This window comes from Equus przewalskii, chromosome 2 (genome assembly GCF_037783145.1).
Source record: "Equus przewalskii isolate Varuska chromosome 2, EquPr2, whole genome shotgun sequence".
NCBI classification, from domain to species: domain Eukaryota; kingdom Metazoa; phylum Chordata; class Mammalia; order Perissodactyla; family Equidae; genus Equus; species Equus przewalskii.
The window spans coordinates 39,478,160-39,501,227 of record NC_091832.1 but is presented as its reverse complement, the minus strand read 5'-3'; the positions used below and the strand labels follow the sequence as shown (position 1 = coordinate 39,501,227).

The 23,068-nt window shown below is 58.5% G+C and overlaps 1 protein-coding gene across 4 annotated transcripts in view; it reads left to right on the top strand.

Moving 5' to 3' along the window:
- TNFRSF1B (TNF receptor superfamily member 1B) overlaps nt 1-22,204 on the top strand; it is a 33,699-nt gene extending 11,495 nt beyond the window's left edge. For 2 of the 4 annotated variants that reach the window (XM_070603177.1, XM_070603166.1), the window contains exons 2-10: nt 5,555-5,654; nt 7,376-7,504; nt 7,998-8,147; nt 8,640-8,733; nt 9,154-9,392; nt 9,901-9,978; nt 10,572-10,606; nt 16,060-16,267; nt 20,260-22,204. In XM_070603177.1, the coding sequence (XP_070459278.1) occupies nt 5,555-5,654; nt 7,376-7,504; nt 7,998-8,147; nt 8,640-8,733; nt 9,154-9,392; nt 9,901-9,978; nt 10,572-10,606; nt 16,060-16,267; nt 20,260-20,597 (1,371 nt within the window). In that variant the 3' untranslated portion in view covers nt 20,598-22,204. The remainder of the gene's footprint in view (nt 1-5,554; nt 5,655-7,375; nt 7,505-7,997; nt 8,148-8,639; nt 8,734-9,153; nt 9,393-9,900; nt 9,979-10,571; nt 10,607-16,059; nt 16,268-20,259) is intronic. The other 2 variants (XM_070603164.1, XM_070603173.1) reach the window with 1 other exon arrangement.
- The last annotated feature ends 864 nt before the right edge of the window (nt 22,205-23,068 follow it).

Genomic DNA, 23,068 nt, shown 5'->3' with positions numbered 1-23,068 from the left:
TGAGCTTTTTGACACCCGTCTTTAAGAAGCCAGAGCTGGAAAGGGCTTAGAACATCAACCAGGCCCATGCTGTCGTTTTACAGATGAGGAAACTGAGGCACAGAGAAGTCGTTACGGCCCACAGTAGAGGGGGTGCCTGAGTGGGGGAGGGAAGACATTCAGGTGGGCCCAGGCGTTGAAATCCAGTCTTCCTGGGGTGACGGAGACACAGGCCTCAGCTTGATGCTAGGGAAGAAACAGGGCTGGAGGTGAGACCTCTCTGAGTCTCAGGCTTCTCCTCTGTGACTTGGGGTTAATGACGGTACCACCTCGCCATGCAGGGACAAGGGCTCAGAGAGACAGTGACGTGTGTTGACAGCTCTGCGCGATGCTTGGCTTGGAGAAGCTTTGAGGAGAAGGTGCTGCTGCTGTTTTGGTCTCCAGGACCCTCCCCCTCGCCTATGGTGGCCCAGCTGCCCTGGCCTCCTGGCTGTGCACGGACACACTGAGCACGTTCTCCCTGTGGTCCAGGCCCCACCCTGCGTTTCCTTTTTGCTCCTCTCTACTAGCATCTCGCACTTTCTCCTGTGCATGTCTGTGTCTCCTGCCCTAGAGCTCAGCCCCCCGAGGCAGGGACTTGGATGTGTTCCATGCGGTATGCCCGGTACCCACAACAGCAGGTGCTCAGTACGTTTGTTGAATGAATGAATGAACGTTTCCACTTTTGCCCCTGACTTTCCACCACTAAATGGGAGGTCGTCTGAGATGATGTCTGAGGTTCCTGCCCGCCCTGAGCTTCTGTGCCTCAATCCTGCCCCCAGTGCTGGGCCTTGTCACGGTCTTCATTGGCTGCCACACATGCTTCCAGCACTCGGCACAGCTGCCAATCAGCTTCCCTACTCGCAGACTCCTCCTTTGAGCCTGTGCTGCCCCTGCCCCTGCCTGCTGAGGGGCTGCCAGCCAAGGATGGGCCTCTCAGGAGCCCGGTGACTCATGCAGTTCTGGGCAGAGCCAGGGCCCAGGTACTGAGTGTCCCCGGCTGCTGCAGAAGACGGGTTCGTTCTGAGGCTCCTGGGTGGCCACCTGGTGAACCAGGTCAGAGCTGAGGTCAGAGCATCATGGCCTGAGGCCAAGAGGGTTCCCTGCATTGGGGTGTGTGTGTGTGTGTGTGTGTGTGTGTGTAAGAGAGAGCATGTGTGCCCATGTGAGTCAGTACTCCGGTCACTGCTCGGTGTGGAGGTGGCTGGAGGGGGCTGGTGGCATGGCAGTGACTCAAGGACGAAGGCAGATGGTGGATCCCTGCATCTGGCTCCTTCAGCTGTCCCGAGTAGGGGACCAAAGATCCCCCAGTGGGATCAGGGCAAGAGTCACATCCCAGGGCCACCTCCTCCTTCCTGGATGACCTCAGACAAGTGCCTTGATCTCCTTGCGCTGTGAAATGGGCACACGCCCACCAGCTTTTTCAGGGGAAGTGGGCTTCTATAAGGTGCCTGGCCCGGCACATAGTAGGTGCTTAACGAATATCCCATTGTTTTCCTTCCTCCCTGAAGGGCCAAAGCTGAGAACCTGGAGCAGGATGGAGACCCCCTGGTGGGCAGGGGTGCTGGGTCTGTGTCGAGGGGAAAGGGAAGTTTGGGCCCCAAAGAGAAGGGCGGCAGGACGGGGATGGCAAGGCCTACAGCTGGTCCGGTGTGGCCTTGGGCACGTCGCTTCGCGTCTCTGAGCATCTGTGAAGTGGGGGGAGACCGTCCCAGACGGTGCGTCTAGCCGCTCCTGGGAGACAGTAGGTGCTAGCTCCTCCGGACTGCGGGTTCCTCCTGTCCTGGGAGGGGGGAGCCCAGTGCCGAGGAGAGGAAATGGGGCTGTGAGGCAGCTCCAAGGCCTGCGGTGGGTGAGGGCTGGGCCCCCATGGCCTCCTTGAGCACAGTCCTCCGTTAGCCTGCCGCCAGCCAGCCCTGGAATGGCCCAGAGCCTTTGGAGACCCCGGGAGGTGGCTTTGCCTCTTTCCATCTCCACCTCCTCATCTGTGAAATGGGCACAGTCAGACCTGCCTCACACATTGGGTGTCAGATGGGTCCTCCCTCCCTCCCTCCTTTCATCTCTCCTCCTCTCCTCCTCTCTTACCTACCTACCTCTCTCTCTCTCTCTCTCTGACTTGCTGTCTATCTCTCATCTGTCCATCCATCATCTATCTCCTCCTCCCGCCCACCCGCCCCGCCTCGCACGGCGTCACAGATTTCCCACCTGTTAGATGGGTGACCGACGCTCATCAGTGATTTCCAGATTTTCACCTGGGGCCCCTGTGTTTTGAAACCTTGAGTCTGCTAAACATGCTGGGTGAATCGAGTACTGTCCGATTTATTTCCTCATTTCAGAATGTCAGAGCTCCCTGTGGGTGGGAGGTGTATAGATAGATCTGAGCCTCCCCAAGGCCAGCCAAAGGGACTGGAAGCTGCCATAGCCCCACGTTTCCCGGAGGCTGCTCGCCACTTTCTGGGGGCCTTCAGGGACTCCGGCCCTCGTGGCCCCTGCGCTGGCCTGAGGCCGGCGCCCAGGGCTGGGGTCCGGGCGGCCCTTCTCGAGGAGCGCTGCCATGGAGGGAGTGACCTTTTGTCCCGTTCTGCGCAGGGGCTTTCTGTTCCTCATTGTTTAGCCATGACAGGGCTGTGGGTTTTTTTCTTTTTCTGTCCAAGAGGATAAACAGGCCTCGAGATTGCTCAAGGGAGGGCTGACCCCTCGCCAGCTGCCAGCGGCTCGGGGCTGGAGCCTCACAGGGCAGCAGGAGGAAGTGGAGGGGAGGGTATTTGTGGCCAGATCCAGACAGGAAGAGACCCTGGAGGGCCGGCTGCTGGGCAGTGGCCTGGGGGCCGTGGGGGTCCAGCTGCCTGCCTTTGTCCAGGAATCCCTGGCCTGTGGGTAGAGCGAGAGCCCCCACTTGGCCATGGCAGGGCCCTTTCCCATCAGGCCCTTTGGGCCTGACAGGAAATCCTCCCCCAGCCAGGGCAGGTCCCGCTGGGCTAAAGGAGGCTGCCCTGGGGCCGGTGGGGGGATTTCTCTCCCCTGCCACAGCTGCCCTGGCTTTGTGGTTCTCAGGCCCCACATGAGTGAGGGGCTCCCCTAGGTACTGGTGGGGGACACAGGGTCCTGTGCCAGCTGCCCTGTGGGGCAGGGGGTGGCAGGGAAGGAGGTGCGCCCCCCCCACCCTCCGGGATGCTCTCCGAGGGGAGGGCAGCTGCCTCTTGGGGCGCGTAGGCAGAGCAGGGAAGCCACACGGCAGCAGCCTGCAGGGAAGGCCTGTTTGGGGCCTGTGGGGGGACAGTTAATGCGCAGTTGAATGGTGCATGTGAAGGGAACAGCAGAAGGTACGGTCTCTCTGGTTAGGGGGCCCCCCAGCCTTTGATCGCTGGGTCTCCTCCGTGTGCCCCCACCCAGCCGTCTGCCTCCGTCCATGGGTGCCAGATGCTCAGCGAGGTTCAGCAGCGAGGCACCAGAAGCACTTCAGGAGGTTTTCTTTTTCTTTTTTTAACAGCACAGCTTCCTGGCCCACCCCCTGAGCTGCTGCCCCGTTTGTTGGGGTGGGAGTCAGCGTTAATAACAGGCCCCTAGGGTGCTTTGGACACGGGCTATGAGTCCCAAGCCATCTGTGAGGACCCCTGCTGCTGTCCAGGCGCCTGGCTCCAGGACCCAACGGGGGTGCAGGAGGACTGGGATCGTGTGTGTGTGTGTTGTGTGTGTGTGTGTGTGTGCATGCACATGTGTGCATGCATATGTGTGCCCAGCCATGGGCATGCAAGCTTATGGTCCAGATGGGAATGGAACTGACATTTTTAGGCTCTGTGCTATGCAGAATGGTTCCCACTTCCCGTGCCAGCCACCTGCATCTCTCCCAACCTCTCTAGAGCTAACTTCCTGGGGTCTGGCTCTGAGCCTGTGCCTGGGCTCGGGGTGGGGGCAGGGCTCCAGGGGCAGGCCGCCACGGTGGGGGCACCTGTACTTGGGCTTCATGGCCCTGGTGCTGAGGTCAGGCCCCTCCAGGAAATGACATTGTAATGAAGCCACTGCTTAGATTAGCGACCCCTGACACCTGCTACATGCCAGGCTCTGGGGTCATAGCAAGAAGTCACCCCCAGCGCACAACCTCATAGGGCGCCCAGCTGGTGGGGGTCCAGCCCCGTGTGCCAGGAACCCTGATGGAGGAAGGTTGGGATTCTGGGTCCGAGTGATTATTGAGGGAGGGGTGCGGGCAGGGCACCCTTCAGGGGGAAGCTGCTGTCAGAAGGGACAAATGAAATTTTGTGAAACATCAGTATGTTCCCGGTGGAGGAGGCAGCTCAGGCAAGTGCGTGGGGCAAGAAGTCACAGATTGCTCCGCAGAAGGAAACCCCAGCCCCTTGGGGTCATCCCCTGATGGCTTCCAGCTATTAGCACTGAGCTGCATGCAGCTCGGGTGGGTCTGGGGCTGCCTGCCAGGCTGAGCGGGAAGGCAGCTGGGTTTCCAGGTCCGCTTTCCTCGATGCAGGGGCCAGCCAAGGGCCCCGCTGCCTCAGGCTTTGGCAGGCATGGCTCCCGACACCCGGGCTACTCCCGGGCGAGCAGGCTGGGGGTGCTGTGGAGGGGGAGGGGAGGGCAGCTTGAGCCTCCCTCCCTGCAGCCTGAGCCTCGGGGGTTCTGGAACCTGGAGGCTGGGAGCCATTATCAGGCAACATCCCCGGCAGCGGGAGAGGAGTGCCCTGCCGGTAAAGGGGGTCAGAGTGGGGAGCAACGGCCTCCACTGACTGGAGTACCTGGGGCCCTCAGAACGGTCCCTGGCACCCTGTAAGTGCTTAAGAAATGGTGACTGTCATCATCACGGCCGTCAACAAATAGCCTTCTACGGGCCCCAACTCTGCTGTGGGCCCTGCGTTGGAGGCTGAGGGTCTAGAGATGACGAGGCCGTCATTTCTGCCCTCTCCATTACAGATGTGTGGTGTGTGTGTGTGTGTATGTGCGTGTGTGCATGTGCACACACGTGCACCCACGGGGATAGAAGGACAAATAGGCACCCCATTTCAGCATGATGAGATGATCATGAGAAGGGACCATATCCAGTGTTCAGAGAGAGCCCAGAGGAAGAGGAACCTGAATCAGCCTGGGGGAGTGAGGGAGGGCTTCCCAGAGGAGGCAGTACTCAGCTGGAAGGACTAAGGGGCGATTCCCAGGTGCAAGAGGGAAGGGAAGGCATCCTACCTAGAGGGCAGCTTTGTGCTGAGCACTGTGGTTCTCTGTGACCAAGACCCCTGCCTTCTGGGCAGCTTCGGGGCCCCACATCCGCCCCGTGGAGTGTGAGGAGCCAGCTTGCTCAGTGCCCGCACCTGCAGACAGGCATGTGCCGCAGATGGGGGAGGAGGCGGGGGTGGAGGGAGCCAGGGCCTCTCCCTTCTACTCCTACCTGCTCCACGTGGAGAAGTCCCCAATCAGTAGGGCCTCAGCAGGGAGAGGGCCACACATTCACAGGACATGGGACGGGGATCTTGGCGTCAGGCGTGGCGGACTCCGCCGGTTGCCATGCTGATGGCGTCCTTCCTTCCCGCTCCAGGTGGTGTTTCCCCGCTCTGTCCCGGAGCCCAGCAACTTGTGCCAGCCAAGAGAATACTACGACGAGAGGGCCCAGAGGCGGTGCAGCCAGTGTCCACCCGGTGAGGGGCAGCGGCTGGGACCCAACCCTCGGACTGGCTGGGTTGCTGGGGACTGGTGCCTTGGAGGGGGCGTGTGCACAGAGGTTGGGGGAGCAGCTTACTGAACTCCTTCTGGTTCCATGAATTGGCCCCATGCTCCCTCTTGCTTTTGGGGCTTTGCACATGCTGTCCCCTCTTCCTGGTGCACTTCCAAACTCCTTTCCCCTGGATGACTCCTATTTATCCTTTCGACCTCAGCTTAGATGTCCACCTCCTTCAGGAAGCCTGCCTACACTGCCTGGCCAGGTCTTGTTCCTCCTCTGAGCTCCCGTGCGCCTGGCATCCCCCATGGCAGCAGCCCTTGTCACGCTGCAATCATGGCCTGACTCCTCTTTTGTTGCCCCCACTGTGGGCTTGCTCTCCACTGAATCCCCATGCCTGGCACATAGTGGGTGCTCAGTACATATTTGACTGAGTCAATGAATGCTTACCTATTTCACAGATGGTGGACCTGAGGCCTGGCCCCAGTTGGGACAGCCAGGTGGCCCAACTCCCGCTGCCATCCATCTATTCATTCATTTAACCATTCATTCCTATATTATTTATAAAGCATCTGCTGTGTGCCAGACGCTGTTCTAAGTGCTAGGAATACAACCGAGAGCAGGGCAGACAAAATCCTCACCCTCGTGGATTTTACGTTCTAATAGAGGGACCGACAGATAAACCAGCAGAGGAAATAGATGAGCCGAGAGGTCAGAGAGTGAGTGCAGTGAAGAAAATGAGGCAGAGTAAGGCAGGTGGAGACAGATGGAGTAGGACACGCTGCTTTATGCAGGGTGGTCAGGAAGGCCTATCTGAGTTGCTGACACTTGGGCAGAGACATGCAAGAGGTGAGGCAGTGAGTCATGCACATATATAGGGAACAGCACGCCAGGCGGGAACAACAGCAGATGCAAAGGCCCTGAGGTGGGGGCCTATTTGGTGAACTTGGGAAACAGTGAGGCTAGTGTGTGGCCCAGGGTGAGTAAGTAAGTAAGCGAGCAGGGACCATGGTGAGGAGCTTGACTTTTATTCTGCAGGATCCAGATCCACTGGAGGGCGCTGAGCATTAGTCTGAGATGTGCACAGGCCCATGTGTACCTCTCACCTCCCACAGCCATTGTAAGGGACCCCAGCGGAAGGGACTCTTCTTTCTTCTGGTAACTGGCAGAGTCTCTAAGAAGTTACTAGATTAACAGAGCAGTGACTTTGGCAGTTTAGGAATGGGGGCAGGGCTCAGAAGGGAAACTTCCTAAAGATATGCCGTGGGCATTCTCCCATCCCCTGGCGTGCCTTCTCTCCAGGCCTTCAGGAGTCCCCCAGGGACTACATTCCTACTACCTTTTTCTCCTTGAGTTCATACCCCCAGGTGGAGAATTTTACCCAACTCTAAAGAAGAAAAGAACTGACAAACTAGTTTTCACTAAAGTGTTGTTGACTAGTAATAGGCAAAGTCCAATAGTGGAATTCCAGGCATCTGGAAAGAGCAGAGGGGAAGATGTTTTATGAGCAGTGGGGGTTCAGAAATGGAATGGCAGCTGGCTCATGTTAGATATGAGATGAGTCGATGGAGGACTTGCACCTCCATCAAAGGGCCTTCCCACCTAGGCTTCAGAACTCTGGGGCTCTGGGGAACAGTGGATGAGCCCAGGGTCCTGGCAGAAGCCCCACCTCACTGAGACTTCTGGCCTTTGTTTTCTCAGGCTGCCGCGCAAAAAGTTTCTGCAACGAGACCTCAGATACGGTGTGTGTCCCCTGCGAGGACAGCACATACACCCAGCTCTGGAACTGGCTCCCCGAGTGCCTGAGCTGTGGCTCCCGCTGCAGCACCGGTGAGTAGGCCCAGAGAGGGGGTGGTCCCCAGCATCCGCCCCTGGCCACCAGGCGCTTCAGGCCATTTGGCTGAAAGCTGGCTGGGATCACTCCAGACCAGTTGTTATGCCCAGAGCATGAGGTTCATGGGTACAGCCCTTTACTGTTTATCCATGGCGTTTCCATCCTCTGTCTCACTGAATCCTTGCACATGGCCCATGGGACAGGCAGGCCCAGGGCCGCAGCACGAAGACTGCGCACTTTAGAGTCCAGGAAGTCGTGCCTCAGAGAGCAGGCCTGCTCGCTCACGCTGGGATGGAGCTGGAGCAGGACCACAGGCCTTGGGACTCCCTGGCCAGTGTTCTTTTTGCCCCCTGCAGAGGGGATCCGCCAGCCTGAGGGAGATCAGAGCTCTCTGTGGGCGGTGGGTGGCTGGGAGGGCAGAGTAGGGGTGGCCATGGGCAGGGCCGGTGAAGGCACGAATGACCCTGGGCCGCCCTCTCACTCCTCTAGGCCAAGTGGAAACTCAAGCCTGTACTTTGAAGCAGAACCGCATCTGCACCTGCGAGCCGGGCAGGTACTGCATACTTCCAAGGCAGGAGGGGTGCCAGGTCTGCGGGCTGCTGCGCAAGTGCCCGCCCGGCTTCGGCGTGGCCAAGCCAGGTATGTGTGGGGCGAGGGCCAGAGGTCCTTGGGGACCCCCTTGGGCCTTTCCTTTGCAGTATCAACCCATCAGCCCAGCCTGGAAACGTGGTAGCCATCCATCTGTGCCCACTTCCCTCATTCGTTCTTTCCTTCAGGCTCGTAGTTAGGCACCTGCTGTGTGCTAGGCCCTGGGGGTCCAGAGATGGATCAGATTAAGCCCTAAGCTACTGGAACATCAGGTCATGCCACAGGAAGATGAACCCATGTGACCCTGGAGACCAGGAAGTCACTCGAATTGGTTAAAGACAAACACCGCCCAGCTCTGTGTGTGTGTGTGTGTGCGTGTGTGCGTGTGTGCACGCACGTGTGTGTGTGTGTGTGTGTATTTAGGGGTAGAGGTGCAGACAGAGGTCTGTGGGCCCCTCAGATGTCCCCCGGGGCTCCAGTGTCAAGGCCTACCTGGTCCACAGAGTGTTTGAGCTGGTGACAGCTTCCAATTTTTCCTTGAAGGAACTGCGACATCAAACGTGGTGTGCGCTGCCTGTGCCCCAGGGACATTCTCCGACAGGACGTCGTCCACAGATACTTGCAGGCCCCACCGGAAGTGAGTGGCTGGGTCCCGTGGTTCTAGGGGAGCAGGGAGGGGCTGTCCCTGAGTGACTCTGGGGTCTGGAGCACAGAGCGGCTGGGCCACGGGGCCTGGAGGCTCCCGTTTGCTCCCTTGGGTGGAGGCATTGCCGAGCCCGGTTCAACGCCAGGGCCGGTTTATCTGCCGGTGGCCCCCAGGACAGACAGCACGGTGAACAGTAGCCTTGCCCTGGAAGTCAAGACTGGGTGGGGAGCTTGGGGAGAGTGGGAGTGGGAACAGGAAGGGGTGGTCCTGAGAAAGGGTATGGCACACATACTCACTCCCCCATCCCGCCGGCTGGGGCCCTTGCCCACTGGCCTGGCTCCTGCCGGTGAACCCAGCCACCCTGAGCCCTTGAGCCCTCTGCTGCCCCTAACCGAGTCTCCTCGTCTGCAGCTGTAGCTCGGTGGCCGTCCCTGGCAATGCCAGCATGGATGCCGTCTGCAAGTCTGTGCTTCCCACCCCGAGAGTGGCCTCGGAGCCAGCCTCTGCGCCCCAGCCAGGGTCCACGAGATCCCATCACGCGGAGCTGACCCGCGGGCCCAGCACAGCTCCTGGTACCTCCCCCCTGCCCCCGATGGTTCCAAGCCCCCCAGCTGAAGGGCTCATCACTGGCAACTTCTCCCTTCCAATTGGTAAGTCACAAGAGGGCCCCTCCCTCCTCCCTCCTGTCTCAGAGGCTTACTCAGAGCCTGCTGTGGGCTGGACGCTGTACTCTGCTGTGATGCAGGTGCTGGGGGGACTTGTCTTCTCCCGAGACCCAGTGCTGTCAGTGAGAGCCCCTGGTGGGGAGAGAAGGGGTCGGGGAGCTGGTCTCCTGGTTGCGGTTTCTGATGAACCCATCAGGCTGTGAAGATGCTGGGCTGGGCCAGGTCATCTTGGGGGCTTCCCTTCTGGGGTTAGGACTGCATCAGGCCAAGTTCTCAAACCGGTGGCCCTGAGGTTGTATGCAGCCCACAGACGTGTTTTGTTTGGCACACGGTTTTTGGGTTGTTCTTTAATTGAATTTGAGAGCCTCTGACCCTGGCTTGCCCCTCGCCTGTGACAACGCCAGCCACCTTTGGTCATTAACTGACCTGCTTGCCACCTGGGACATCCGAGTTTGCTCTTTGCAGCTGTTTTGAGCTTCTCTTTTCCTTCTAGGGCTGATCGTGGGAGTGACAGCCTTGGGTCTGCTAGTAATCGGGCTGGTGAACTGTGTCATCATGACCCAGAAGAAAAGTAAGATTCCGTTCCTTCCTTCCTTCCTTCCTCCATCCTCTTTCCTCCATTGGCTCGGGAAGCTTTTCTGGGGCATCTCCCGTGAGTCCAGCCCTGGGCACAGCCTGTGGGTCGGCCGGAGCTGCGTGCTGCAGTCCCTGTTCTGTAGGAGCTTAGGGCCTGGGGTGGAAGGCGCTTCCACTTGCTCATCTACTGAGAGGCCAGATGCCATCAGGGCCGTGCAAGGGGGAGACCAGGATTCTTCCCTAGGACTCCCGGGGCTTCAGGCTTTCTAGAGCAGTTGGCCTCTGAGCTGGGTGAGATTTCGATGGGTGGGGTGTGTGCAGGAAAGAAAGGGTGTGCTAGCCAAGGGCCTGGCATGAGCAAAGGTGGGGAGGTGGCACAATGGTTGGGGGTGGTGGAGGGGACTGGCACAGCCTCGGGCCAGCTGGAGCATTGGATATAGAGGTTTTTGTGTGCCTTGTCATTGCCCCCCGCAGGGCTGGGCCTACTCTGGCTGCTGCTGCTTGGGCCCCATGTTGCCCTCCCCATTAGAGCACACGGGCCCTGAGGAAGTCACTCTCCCTGACTTGTCCCCTCTCTCCTCTTTGCAGAGAAGTCCTTCTGCCTGCAAGGAGAAGCCAAGGTGGTGAGTCCCCTCTGCCCCCCTGCCCCCCACTCTCCTGCCTGGTGGGCTTGGTTGTTCCGCAGGAAGCAGCGACTTCCATCGGTTGGTCTGTCCAGTGTCAGGTGGGGTGCTGAGCCCTGGGAGGCTGAGGAAGGGGCAGCCCGGGTCTGTCCTCAGGGGTAGGCAGCTCTCTGTGTCCTGGCAAAGGAGACTGTGAGTATGAAAGGCCACATCAGGGAGCAGGGTGTTGGTGGTGCCCGTGGCAAGCATGTGGCCACAGACCCAGGGTGTGGCCTTGGGCAGAGGTGACGTTGCTCGCAGCTCTGTCTCCTCAGCATTAAATGGGGATTGCGTCGCTGAGCCCGCTTGCAGGGCTGTGCCTCTCCCTCAGCTGGTAGCACTTCTCAGCCTCTCCCTGGTGCTTAGCACATTCTCATGGGGCAGTGGTTTGCAAACTGAGTGCTAGGGTACCCCAGCGTCCCACAGAAGGCCCCAGGGGGTCATCTCTGGGGTTGAGGTGGAGGCAACGGGGCAGGGCCCTGGGTCCTCCTCCCATTTCAACCAAAGCAGCTCACCTCTGATCTTTTTATGAAGTAGGGTCCGTGAAGGACTTTTGCTAGAAACAGTCTGGTCTTCCATCAGGAAGGCATTCGGCTGCAACTAGCTGCAAGCTGAAGGGTGGCTTAAAGCAACAGGGCTTTATTTTTCACACCTACCAAGACGTCGAGGGGTTGACTGCTGCTGGAGCAGTTCACGTGCATCCCCTGTGAGGCCAGCGGGACCCCAGGCTCTGCCATCTTTTTAGTGTGTTGGCTTTTGTTCTCTTGCTGCTGGCCTTAGGTCATAAGATGGTGATCACCACTTCAGATGTGACCTCTGGGTCGGAGGCAGGAAAAAGAGGGGGAAATGGCCAGCCAGCCACAGTGCCTTTCACCAGGAAACCAGCCGCTCTCCCAGAAGCCCTGGGTAGACTCCTCTTTTCGTCTCCCTGGCCAGAATGGTGTCACGTGACCATCCCTAGCTGCAAGGGAGGCAGGAAGGGGGCGCTTTGACATCCAGCCTCTGTGGTGGAGGACAGCAGGGAAGAGGGCTTGGAGACAGGTATGGGCTGAGCTGGCACAGTGTCTGCCGCAACCCCGTACCTGGTGGACAGGGCACCGTTACAGGCGAGGGAGCAGAGTCTGAGGAGCTCCCTCCATGCCCCCGTCCTGCTGGGGCGGCGTTTCTCAGCCTCAGCAACGCTGACATTTGGGGCCTGAAAATGCTTTGTTCTGGGGGGCTGTCCTGTGCATTATAGGCTGTTCCCCAATATCCCTGGCCTCTCCCCACTAGAGGTAGCAGCATTGCCTTCCAGGAGTGACAACCGAAAATGTCTCCAGACATTGCCAGATGTCCCCGAGAGGACAGAGTCACCTCTGCTCGGAAGTCACTGTGCTAGAGAAGAGCTCAGCCCGGGGCGGCCCAGTGCCTGAGGTCTCCCCACGGCTCTGGATGTGGCAGGGACCAGAGACCGGTTTCATCTCCTGGTTTTGCTGACCAGGACAGAGGTGCAGAGAGGGGAAGTGACTTGCCCACAATCACACACGCTTGGCCGAGGGCTTGTCTCTGGACTCCTGGTGCAGTTCTCCTTGGCCTGCCCTCCAGTATTTTAGCAGACATCAGCACTGGTTTGGGAGTTCAAACCGTTTCTCATTCTCCCAGGGTGCGAGTGCCACCCCTTCCTTTCTCTGGTTTCGGTTCAGGGATGCTGACAGCTGCTGCCTGGTGGCTGGGGAGCCAGTGTGCCCTGCAAGCTCCACCTCAGCGGCCCAGCCACCGTGCTCCTTCCCGGCCTAGTGGGTTTCCCAACACGCAGTGCAGCAAAGATGTCCTGGGTGGGGCCCTGCAGCCTCCGCTTCCTCTTTCCCTCCACTCGGTCTTGTGGTTACTAAGTGTGAGCAACTCAGCTGCTATTTGTTTAGCACTGTTGTGTGTAGAGCCCAGTGGTGTGCTGGTAACTGGCCCCCCCAGTGGGGAAAAAAAAACCCAAACCCAGATTTATGATGTTTGCTCATTTCTGTGTTATAAACGCTCCCACCATGGCCGAGTTCAAGCTCCCAGGCCTTACTGAGCGTGGGGTTGGGAAGAAACAGTACAGGTCCGAGCTGGTTCTAGCACAGCCCTGGCTGAGCCCCGTGCCAGGCTCCCTGCCTGCACCATGGCACTGCATCCCCACACTCCTGCGAGGATGCAGCATCCTCATCCCCATTTTACTGGTGAGGAAACTGAGGCTCAGGGAGGTCCAGGTACCCGTGTAAGCTTAGACCCCTAGGGAAGGGGTCTAGCCCAGGTCTGAGACAGTCTGAGGCCACAGGCTGCGCCTTCACCCACTTGGGGCAGACACTCATGGCTGCTCCAAGCACCCCCAGCCCTGGCAGGGCCTGCCCTCAGCTTGGTCGCTTCCCAAGGGCCCTTCAGTCCCTGGCACCCTCCTCTGGCCCCTTGTTTGGTCTGTGACCCTCTCTTCCTCCCCCTGGCTGCCAGTGGTCCCTGCCTGGTAACGCTGGAGTCCAGAGCGTGGTGAGTCAGCAGCCCCACCCTGTCCCTCCAGGCATGGCAGGACCAGTAGCTTCTCTGTTTAGAAAAGGCCAGCCTAGCCATATGTGTGAGCTCACCCACAGCCGCCCCCACAGACACGTGCACAGGCTCGTGTTTAATAACGAGAGTGAGCATTTATGAAGAGCGGAACGTATGCCAGTCACAGTACGGAGCATTGTCTTGTCTCACAGCCGTGCTACGACACAGGCAATATGATTGTTGCCCCACTTTTACGGCCTAGGAACTTGGGCTCAGAGAAGTTGAGAAACTTTCCCAAGGTCACACAGCTAATGAGAGTGGCCTGGGACACAAACCTTGGAGTGCCTCTCTTCACCACCCCCAGCACTCACGTTAACTGCACCGCTCACAGATGTGCACACATGCGCCCACACACATAGACACACATGTGTGCACACTTCACATACCTGCACACCTGCGCATATAGGTGTGTGGGCCTCATGCACACACACTTGCACACACAGACACGGCCCCTGTGGGCCTCTGGAGGACCCAGCTGCTGGCTCTGCCAGGGTCTCTGCTTCTGCTCACAGCAGGGCTGGGCCAGGCCGGGACTGGCTGGGATCCTGTTTTTCGAACAAGCCCTCTCGGTACTCCCCCTTACTGGGTCCCAGTCTGAGGAAAGGACTCAGGATGCGTCTGCCCCACTCAGAGCCTGCCTGAACTTTGTAACTTGTGGCTTTGGAGGAGGGAGGTGGGCTGTGACCTTTGGGAGTTTCTGTTCTGCCTGGCCCTTCCTACCCGCAGAGCAGTGGGACACGGGCTGAAAAGCCCCTTCTCCGGGGTTGTGAGGAATGACATTTGGATGCGCCTCCCCCCGTCCCCCACCTCTCCAAGCTCAGAGAGCGCTGGGGGCAGGGGCCAGTGGCCAAGGTGAGACCACCTGGGCAAAGGCTCAGCCGGAATTTGGAATGCCCTCCATCCCTCCAAAGCTGGGGGTGTAAACCAGGGAGGCAGGCTGCGGTGGGAGGGGGGCAGCTCTGGTACCCTGGTCTGGGCTCATCCTGCCCCTACCACGGACCAGCTCTGTGATGCTGAGCCCCAGACTCACCCTCTCTGGGCCTCCGTGGCCTCATGGGACAGCTGGCAAGGGATCCTTCCATGCTGGAGTCCGAGGATGTGGGCTGGCCTTGGAGAACCGAGGGCTGGGGCGGGCTCAGGGGTCTGGAGGCTACAGCCATGGTGGGCGGGGGGCCGGGGTCTGCATTGATGGCCCAGAGTGAGCAGCTGCTGCTCGGAGCTCCTGGAATTGTAGCTCCCTCTGAAGCGAGCCCAGGGGTCTCAGCCCTTCCCGGGGAGGGGGGCTAACATGCCCGCAACCCCATAGCAAACACCCGCCCTGTGACCCTCACCTCCCCCTTCCATGTTAGGCCGTGTCCCACCAGCTTGTAACTCACCTCAGTTCTCATTCTGCCCCGGACCCTCTCGTCCTGCTCAGGGCAGCAGACGAGCTCCTTCCTGGGATCCAGCAATCACCGGAATCCCAAGGCAAGGGCTTGTGTGCCTGCTCAGTTAGTGTGCACAGGCACCAGTCTCGGGGTGGAATTTCCAGGTGCCTCCCAGCACTGGGCGCTGGAAACGGGCACCTTGTCTTGAGCCCCTAGAGCTGAATCCCCAGAGACCCAGGAAAGGCCTTGTGGGTTTTAGCCTAGCTGTACCATGTTCTAACTGTGTGACCTTGGGCAAGTCACTCAACCTCTCTGGGCCTTGGTTTTCACGTCTGCAAAGCAAGGATAACACTGGGCTGTTGGAAGGATCAATATAGTGTCTTGGCGGGACTTCAGCACACTGCTTGGCACCGGCTGGCGCTCAAACGTTGACTAATGTTTTGTTTTTGTTGTTGATGATGATGATGATGTTCTTCTGTGAAAAGAAGACATGAGGAGTCACCGAGCAGCGGGGGGAATGGAGTCTGGGAAGGGCTGTGGAGACAGCCTGGCTGAGGGTCCTAGATAAAGGGCTATCTGCACGGGATGGATTGATGGATCACGAGGGCCAGATAGTAAATATCTTAGGCTTTTGGGGTCGTATCGTCACCGTCACAGCTACTCACCCTGCCGTTGCTGCAGGAAAGCAGCTGCAGATGCTGCGTAAACAATGAGAGTGGCTGTGTTTACCGACACTGAAACTGGAACTTCACGTAATTTCACGTCAGGAAATTAATTATTCTTTAAAAGCTTTTTTTCAACCATTTAAAAATGTAAAAACCATTCTTAGCTCGCAGCCTGTACAAAAACAGTAGCGGCTGGATTTGGCTTGTGGCAGGGGTTTGCCTACCCCTGATCTAGCAAACCCTTGTGTGGAGCTCACCATGTAACAGAATTGTTCTGAGCACTTACAGATACCCAGCCATTTAATCTTCATGACAGTCCTAGGATGTAAGTTTCTATTTTCCCTTTATAGATGAGTAAATGGAGGCACAGAGAGGTTAAGTTGTCCGAGGTCACACGGCTAGTGAGTGATGGAGTCATGAATTGTACCCACATTGTTTAGTTCTGGAGTCCATGCTCTTGGCTGCTAGGCTGGGCCACATCACCCTGTGCTGATGGAGTGACCTTCGGAAAGTCACTCTCCTGCTCTGAGCCTCTGTTTCCTTAGGCAAAATGAGGATGAATGTCCTGCCCCACCTCTGAGACTATTTGGCGAGCAGGGCCGCATGGCCCCTGACCTCATAGGGGGCAGACAGATTCCAGTCACAGAAACCACGGAGAATCACAGGTCCCGAAAGTGCTGTGTGTGGAAAGAACGTGCAAGTGTGGGCAGAAGTGCCGTGTAAACTGTGAAGTGCTGTGACATGGGGTGCGGATGGTGGCGAGAAGAGGGGAAGAGTTGTTGGCTGATGGGCTGACCACTCTCCCTCCTCTCTCCTCTCCATCCAGCCTCACCTGCCTGCTGATAAGGCCGGAGGGGCTCCGGGCCAGGAGCAGCAGCACCTGCTGACCACGGCGCAAAGCTCCAGCAGCAGCTCCCTGGAGAGCTCGGCCAGCACCGCGGACAAGAGGGCGCCCACGGGGGACCAGCTGCATGCCCCAGGCACGGGGAAGGCCAGCGGGCCTGGGGAGGTGCGGGCCAGCTCCAGCAGCTCAGGTGAGAGGCGGGAGCGCACCCGGCACGTCCCCCTCTTCGTGTTCCCTCCTGGTTTCTGTCTTAGTCGTCTCCTCCTGGCCGCCCCTGCCGGGCGAGGCCGAGCTTCCAGCAGGGCAGTCGAAGCCCTGGGTGACCAGCCTCGGCTCACCATCCAGCCCCATCTCCTGCTCCCCGTCAGGGCCGCCCTGAGCCACAGGATTCCTTCAGTCCTCCAGACTCACCCAGACCCTCCTGCTTTGCCCCCGCGGCTTTTTTCACCAGGAACACCCTCCTTCCAGACAATCCAGCTTGTCCTTTGAGTCCTCCACACCCAGGCAGGGGGTTTTCCTGTGTGTTATAATACATATGGATATAACACACAATAATGTTATATTATTACACAATTACCATATGCTTACATAATTATTATATATTATTATAATATTATATTAATACCTATTATATTTTACAGATGGGGAAACTGAGGCCCAGAGAGGTTACACAGCTTGTTCAAGGGCTCACAGCTAGTAAATGGAAGAGCCAGGAATCACCCCTGGGCTCTCAGGCTCCAGAGCCCTGGGGCAGAAAGCTGAATGACTACATCGTGTCCCCAGGGCTCCACTCCCTGTGGCTTGTGGCCCAGTCCCTTTGGGACTGAGGCTCCAGGCTTGTGGGGACCGTGTGGGCTCTGGGGAAGCCCCTGCTGCCTTGACACAGTCTGCGTTTTGCCCTGGAGCTGGTCTGTGCCAGGCGCCAGCCCTGGCGGGCAGCGCCGATATCCACACTTGGCTGTGTTTTGTGGTGAGAGGTCGGTTCTGCTGGCCCGAGGCCCGCTCACCTGGCGGCACCGGCTGGCGGGAGGTCAGGAGTGACCATGGACTCGGGTCAGTCCCAGATGCTGTCCCGGCCGCTCTGCTGCCATGAGAATCTGCACAGGCTCCTTAACCCTGCCGGGCCTCAGTTTCCTTGTCCAGAGATGAGCATGCCGCCTCCGTGGCAGGGCTGCAACAGCCCTTCCTGCCTGTCCCCTGACTCAAGGATGTTCCTTCTCTGACTGAGGTGGCCCACTTCTGTCTTCCCTACATAGCCCGTCCTCATCAGTGTGAGGTCTTGTCAGTGACCCCCATCCTGAGAACTCCCCAGGAAGGGACTGGGCCAGTACCTGGAACACAGCAGGTGGCCCTACACGTTTGTCGAGTGAATGAATGAGCTCCAGATAGCAATTCTTGGTCTTTGTCCAACTCTCATTCATTCATCTTTCCGATTTCGTAGTGACACTTCTTTCACAGCCGACCAGGTGTGGCTTCGTCCCTGGCCCCGTGTGTACCCCTGACCGTGTCTGCCCACCCTTTCTCCCCTCTGCCCCTTCTCTTTGCTCCCCACCTGTCTGTCTGGCCTCTGCTCTCCCCTTCTCTCCCTCCCACCTGACACCTTTCTCTGCTGTGGGAACGGGTAAACCCAGGTCTGTGGTCCCCCATCCGCCCCTGCAGTGTCTGATTCATGATGTGCAACAGCTGTGGTGACTTTGGGTGACATTTGGGGGCTGTGGAGGCTCAGGGTGGAAATTTCCTTCCGTCCCGTGATTTCAGCCCTCCGTCTCCCCTGCCTGTGTGGGGCTCTTCTAAGCAGAGCAGCTACCCGGCCCGTCCTCCTCCCAGGCCCCTCTGGAGTCTGGACGACAAGCAGCCAGCACTCCCCACACCCCGGCCACCATGTTCGTTGGCCCCAGCAGGTCCCACAGACCCGGCAGCAGCAGCAGGTCTGGCTTTCTGAGGGGCCCCTGTGTGTCCAGCCCCTTCCATGAGTCTCCTGGCTTGGCCATCGTGTGTCCCTCACCAACTGGTTAGGAAACTCAGGTGCTCGCAGGCCCTGGGCGGGAAGGGGACCCGCTGCCCGGAAGCCTTTCCTGCCAGTGCCCTTCAGGAATTGGGCCCTCCATGATGGCCTCTCCCTCATCTGGCTCCCAAGGAAGGCTATAAATGCAGATTTTTAAAATGTAAACTCCTGAATTTTGTGTTGGCAGCCAGTTCACTTAAATACACTACCACCAAGGATAAAAGACACCTGTGGGCTGGCTTTATTCCTTCCCACGTGTCCCTGTCATAGGCACTAGAGACAGAGTGGGGAACAGTCAGAAGGGCCACACTCCCCTGGACTCAGGGCCTGGGGGAGGGGACACAAGTGAGCACCCAGGAAATTGATTACCCTGGAAGGAGCTTGGGTCCCACGCTGGAGATCACAGCAGAGGAGGGATGGAGGGACATAGGGAGTGATAGATTTAGAGAGGACAATCAGGGAGGCTTCTCGGAGGAAGTGGCCTTTGAGCTGAGGCCTGAGAGAAAGGAAGGAGTGAGCCGTTGAAATAGGGAAGAGATTTCCAGCTGAGGGAGCAGCACATGCAAAGGCCCTGAGGCTTGGAGGGCTCAAGGAGCTGCAAGGAGGTGAGTGTGGCTGGAAGGAATCCAGCCACGATTGCAGAGCAGGAGGAGATGGGGCAGGGGATGACAAGCACCGGGTTGTGCAGGACCCCGTAGGCCTGGCGAGGACTGTGGTGTTTTGAGCAGCCAGGTTCTAAAGGGCTGGCTCTGGCTGCTAGTGGGGGACAGGGTGCATGCGGGGGAGCATGGTAGAAGCCAGGAGACAGGTGGAGATCGTTCACACTGGTCCAGGGGCGAGTGGAGGGAGGTTGCATGGGCGGTAGCAGGAGGTGGTGAGCCTGAAGTATCTTTTGAAGGTGGACCAGGCAGCAATTGCTGAGTGATCGGGTATGGGATATGAGAGAAAAGTGAGTCCCAGCCTTTGAGGCCTGAGCAGCGGGGTGGATGGTGGCACTGTGACCTGAGACGAGGAGGAGCAGGTTGGACAGGGTGGAATCAAGAGTTCAGGCTGAGGTACAGAACAGGTGGTTGGATATTTGGGGCCAGTGTTCAGCCCCAGTGTCGCTGAGAGCGTCACCCATCTCCAGGAGCCGTGCAGGATCCGGAGATATGGCAGGGAGCAAGCCAGAGTTCTCCTCGCCTGTAAGGAGATGGACGCGGTCATTACACCCAGTTTACAGCTGGGCAGACAGAAGCTCCACTAGGCTGTGCTTGGCCAGGTTTATGGAGGCAGAGCTGGGATTCGAACCCAGGATTGTCGGGCTGCAAAGCTCCAGGCGTCCCAGCCTCAGTGATGAGGACAAACTGCCGCCATCCTGGAATCCCCAGATTTATGAAATCGGGGAGGCAGCTCTGCGTGGAGGAAAGAGATTGGGTCCTGGGGGTGGATTTGACACTGCGTCTGGCTCGATGTTCAGTCTCCGTAAGGGAACAATTTCCAAGCCCTTTGATGCTGATTCTCCCACATACAGAGAAGGGGCGACATGCACATAACCCGGAGACAGAGGCTTCTCTCCGTTTCGTAGTTGTGGCCGGGACTGCTGGTGCCTCCTGCGGTTATGGGAGAGTAATTCATCTTGGTTGCTTGACCGGTATCCTGTCGTGTGTTCTTCCCGTCCCTGCTCACTTCTCTGATTCTTTGTGGCGGTTTGTTTTGTTCCTGGAGCAAATCGTCTCCTCCCTTCTATGGAGTGAGTTGGGCTAGGTATTCTTATTTGACAGATGAGGAAACTGAGGCGCATGAAGGTTAAGTGACTAGCTTGCCCAAGGTTACACAGCAGAGCTGGGCTAGAATGTGGCCTCTAGGCTCCTGGCCTGGTGCTTTTTTTTTTTTTTTTCCTTGAGGAAGATTCACCTTGAGCTAATATCCACTGCCAGCCCTCATCTTTTTTTTTTTTTTTTTGATATGTGGACCACCACCACAGCGTGGTCACTGACAGACAAGTGGTGTAGGTCTGTGCCCAAGAACTGAACCTGGGCCACCAAAGTGGAGTGTGCTGAACTTAACCACTAGATCACCAGGGCCGGCCCCAGGGCCCAGTGCTCTTAATCTGCCTCTGTGGCAGAAGACAGGCTGTGGAGACGTCCCCCACTCCAAGACCCCCCGACTGACCGCCCTCTCCCTCCTGTGTTCAGCAGAGCCTTCCTCTGGCAGCCACGGGACCCAGGTCAACGTCACATGCATCGTGAATGTTTGCAGCAATTCCGGCCACGGCTCCCAGTGCCCCTCCCAGACCAGCTCCACTGCGGGGGACACGGATGCCAGCCCCTCAGACTCCCTGAAGGACGAGCAGGTCCCCTTCTCCAAGGAGGAATGCCCTTGTCAGTCCCAGTCGGGGGCTTCAGAGACTCTGCTGCAGAACCCAGAGGAGAAGCCGCTGCCCCTTGGCGTGCCCGAGGGAGGGGTGAAGTCGTTAACCAGGCCAGCAAGGGACGCGTCACAGCCGAGAGGCGCTGATCTCTGGGCCTTCTAGGCCCCCAGCCCCAGGACTCTGGCTCTTTCTGGGCCAAATTCCTTTAGCGGCCTCCAGCCTCAGCCTTCCTCTCCCCTGCAGGCAGAGGGACGAGGCAGGGAGAGTCGTGGAAAGCTCTCCCATCATGGTGCGCGTCCCTCCCAGAAGGCTAGCTGGGCATGGACCTGCTGGGCAGCCCGGGGCGAGCCCTGCCTCTCTGAGAGCTGCCCCCAGCCTGTCCTGCGAGCTTGGCTTCTGCAGCCCTTGTTGAGATCTTCCTCCCTGGGCCTGCTGGGGTGGAGGGGTGCCGTGTGCGCCATCTGTGGAGCAGGGCAGTGGAGGAAGGGCAGCGCCTTAGCCTGGATGCTGGGACTGCTGGCCGGTCCCAGCGGGGGTGGGGGTGTCATCCACCAGATGGTTCTGTGCCGGGTGGGGCTGGCAGTCCCTGTAGGGCGGTCCCCCAGGTTCCTCAGGACCCTTGAAAAGCACCACCTCCAATCCGTTCCTGCCAGCTCCACCTCTTGTACAGTGGTGTGAAAACCAGCTGCGCAGAGGCCCAGGCAGGCAAGTGGAATGAGGGCCCCGGCCAGGGCAAGATGGCAAACCACTAACCGATAGTCTTCCACTTTTAACACGTGGCAATTAAAAAGAAAAAGGAAGCCCCATGCAGGCAACCAAGCCAACCACATAACAAAGCCAAACTCAAGAGTTTGTGTCCTCTGCCTTTGACCTTCGTTTCAGGTCCCCCCAGCTCCGGCCCCTGCTCCCTGCTGTGTGGGGTGGGTTCTCCCATCAGGGAGTTTCAGGAACTGGAGATGACTGAGGCCCGCAGCCATCTCTCTCCTCCTACCTCAGCCTGGAACTTTCTCCTTTGCCTCCCGAGAGGCTGCTCCTGTTTTCCCTGACCCCCTCCTGCTGTTCCTGGAGGCCCAGCCCCAGGGGAGCCATGGGGCCGTGTTGGTACTGTGTCCGCTGCGATCCCAAGTGGATGTGAGATGCCGAGAGCCTGTCTTGTGTGTGTGTGTCTGTGTCACGTTGTGGGCCTGTGTAGCCATGTTGTCGGGTTGAATAGCCTGCCTGAAGCAGCTGAAGCTGACAATTCTGCCAAAGGATTCCTTCATTAAAGAGGCACCCCTCTCCCCCCACACACACCCCCGAGACCCTGCAGAGGGTGGACGAATGTGGCCTTGACCAGATTCTGAAGGAAGGTGGGTGGGGACTCCTTGAGAAGGCAGTTGGGTCCCAAGCACTTGGATCCCTTGTTGAAAAATTCCACTGGACTTGAACTTGGCAGCTGAACCTTTGGAGGGTGGGAGAGTCCAGCCATTACAACGGAGGCGGGAACGGCTTCCACCCTGGAATGGGGATATCAGCTGCCTGGACTGGCTGGGGTCTCGGCCCACGTTGGACCCTGCAGGGCGATGGGGCATGTCTGCCCCCTGGTGGACAGTCCTGGGAGGACCTCGGCCGCACTGTGATCTCCCTGCAGAGCCAGGAAGCTGGAGATCGGAAGGAGACCCTTTCTGGGTGTGGCCTCAGTTGCCCAGCTGGTGTTGATGCCCAGACAATGAGTTTGCACTGTTGCTGGACAGCATCCTTGCTTATCAATAAACCTTTTGTTTGTTGTACACATTGACCCCTGGCTCTGGCTTTGGGTCTGACCTGGGGTTTGTCCATGGTCCCGCTTGCCTGCCACCAATGTGTAGGGGGACATGGAGTCATGGCCAGTGGAGTCTGACAAGACCGTGCTGTGGCTGGATCCCAGAAGCACCCCCACTACAGTTGCCCTTGCTGAGAGCCCGGCTGCTGCCTCAGATCTGAACAGTAAGATGGCAGCTTCCTGCCCACAACCACCCAGCTGGCCTCAAATATGCCCTCGTCACAGGCCCTGCCACCTCGGTCTCCTCAGCCTGCTCTTGGGGTTGGGGTCGGGGCCTGCAGATCTGCTTGTTCACCTGCAGCCCCCTTCCTCACTCCGGGGAGTAAGGCTCTGGCCTCCGGGAGGCCCCAATCTTGGGGACACCTATGAGGCCCACCATTGGGTGCTCAGATGAGCCTGGGGACTCTGGGAGGACAGAGAAGGGCCCCAGGCACAGCCAGGGGGGCAGGAGAGGGGTCTGGAGATGACCTCTGACCTGTCCCTGAGGCATGAGCAGGAGCTTTCCAGAATAAAGGAATGGGAGGAGGTTGCAGGCAAAGGGAGTTCCTCATGTAATGGCCTGGAGGGGAGAGAGGCCCTGACCTGTGGATTCATTCAGCTGACCTCCTTCCCGGCTCACTGTCACTGCCTCAGTACCACCATCTTCATTCTTGGTCATTTCCTGGGCCTCCTCTCCTCCCGTGGTCCGGTCCTCTACCCTGTCTCAGCCACTCATAGCCTAGATCAGGGCTCATCCAACTTTTCCTGTAAAGAGCCATGTGGTAAATATTTTAGTCTTGGGGGGGGGGGGTCTTTTGGTTTCTGTCACAGCTACTCAACTCTGGGGGTGAAG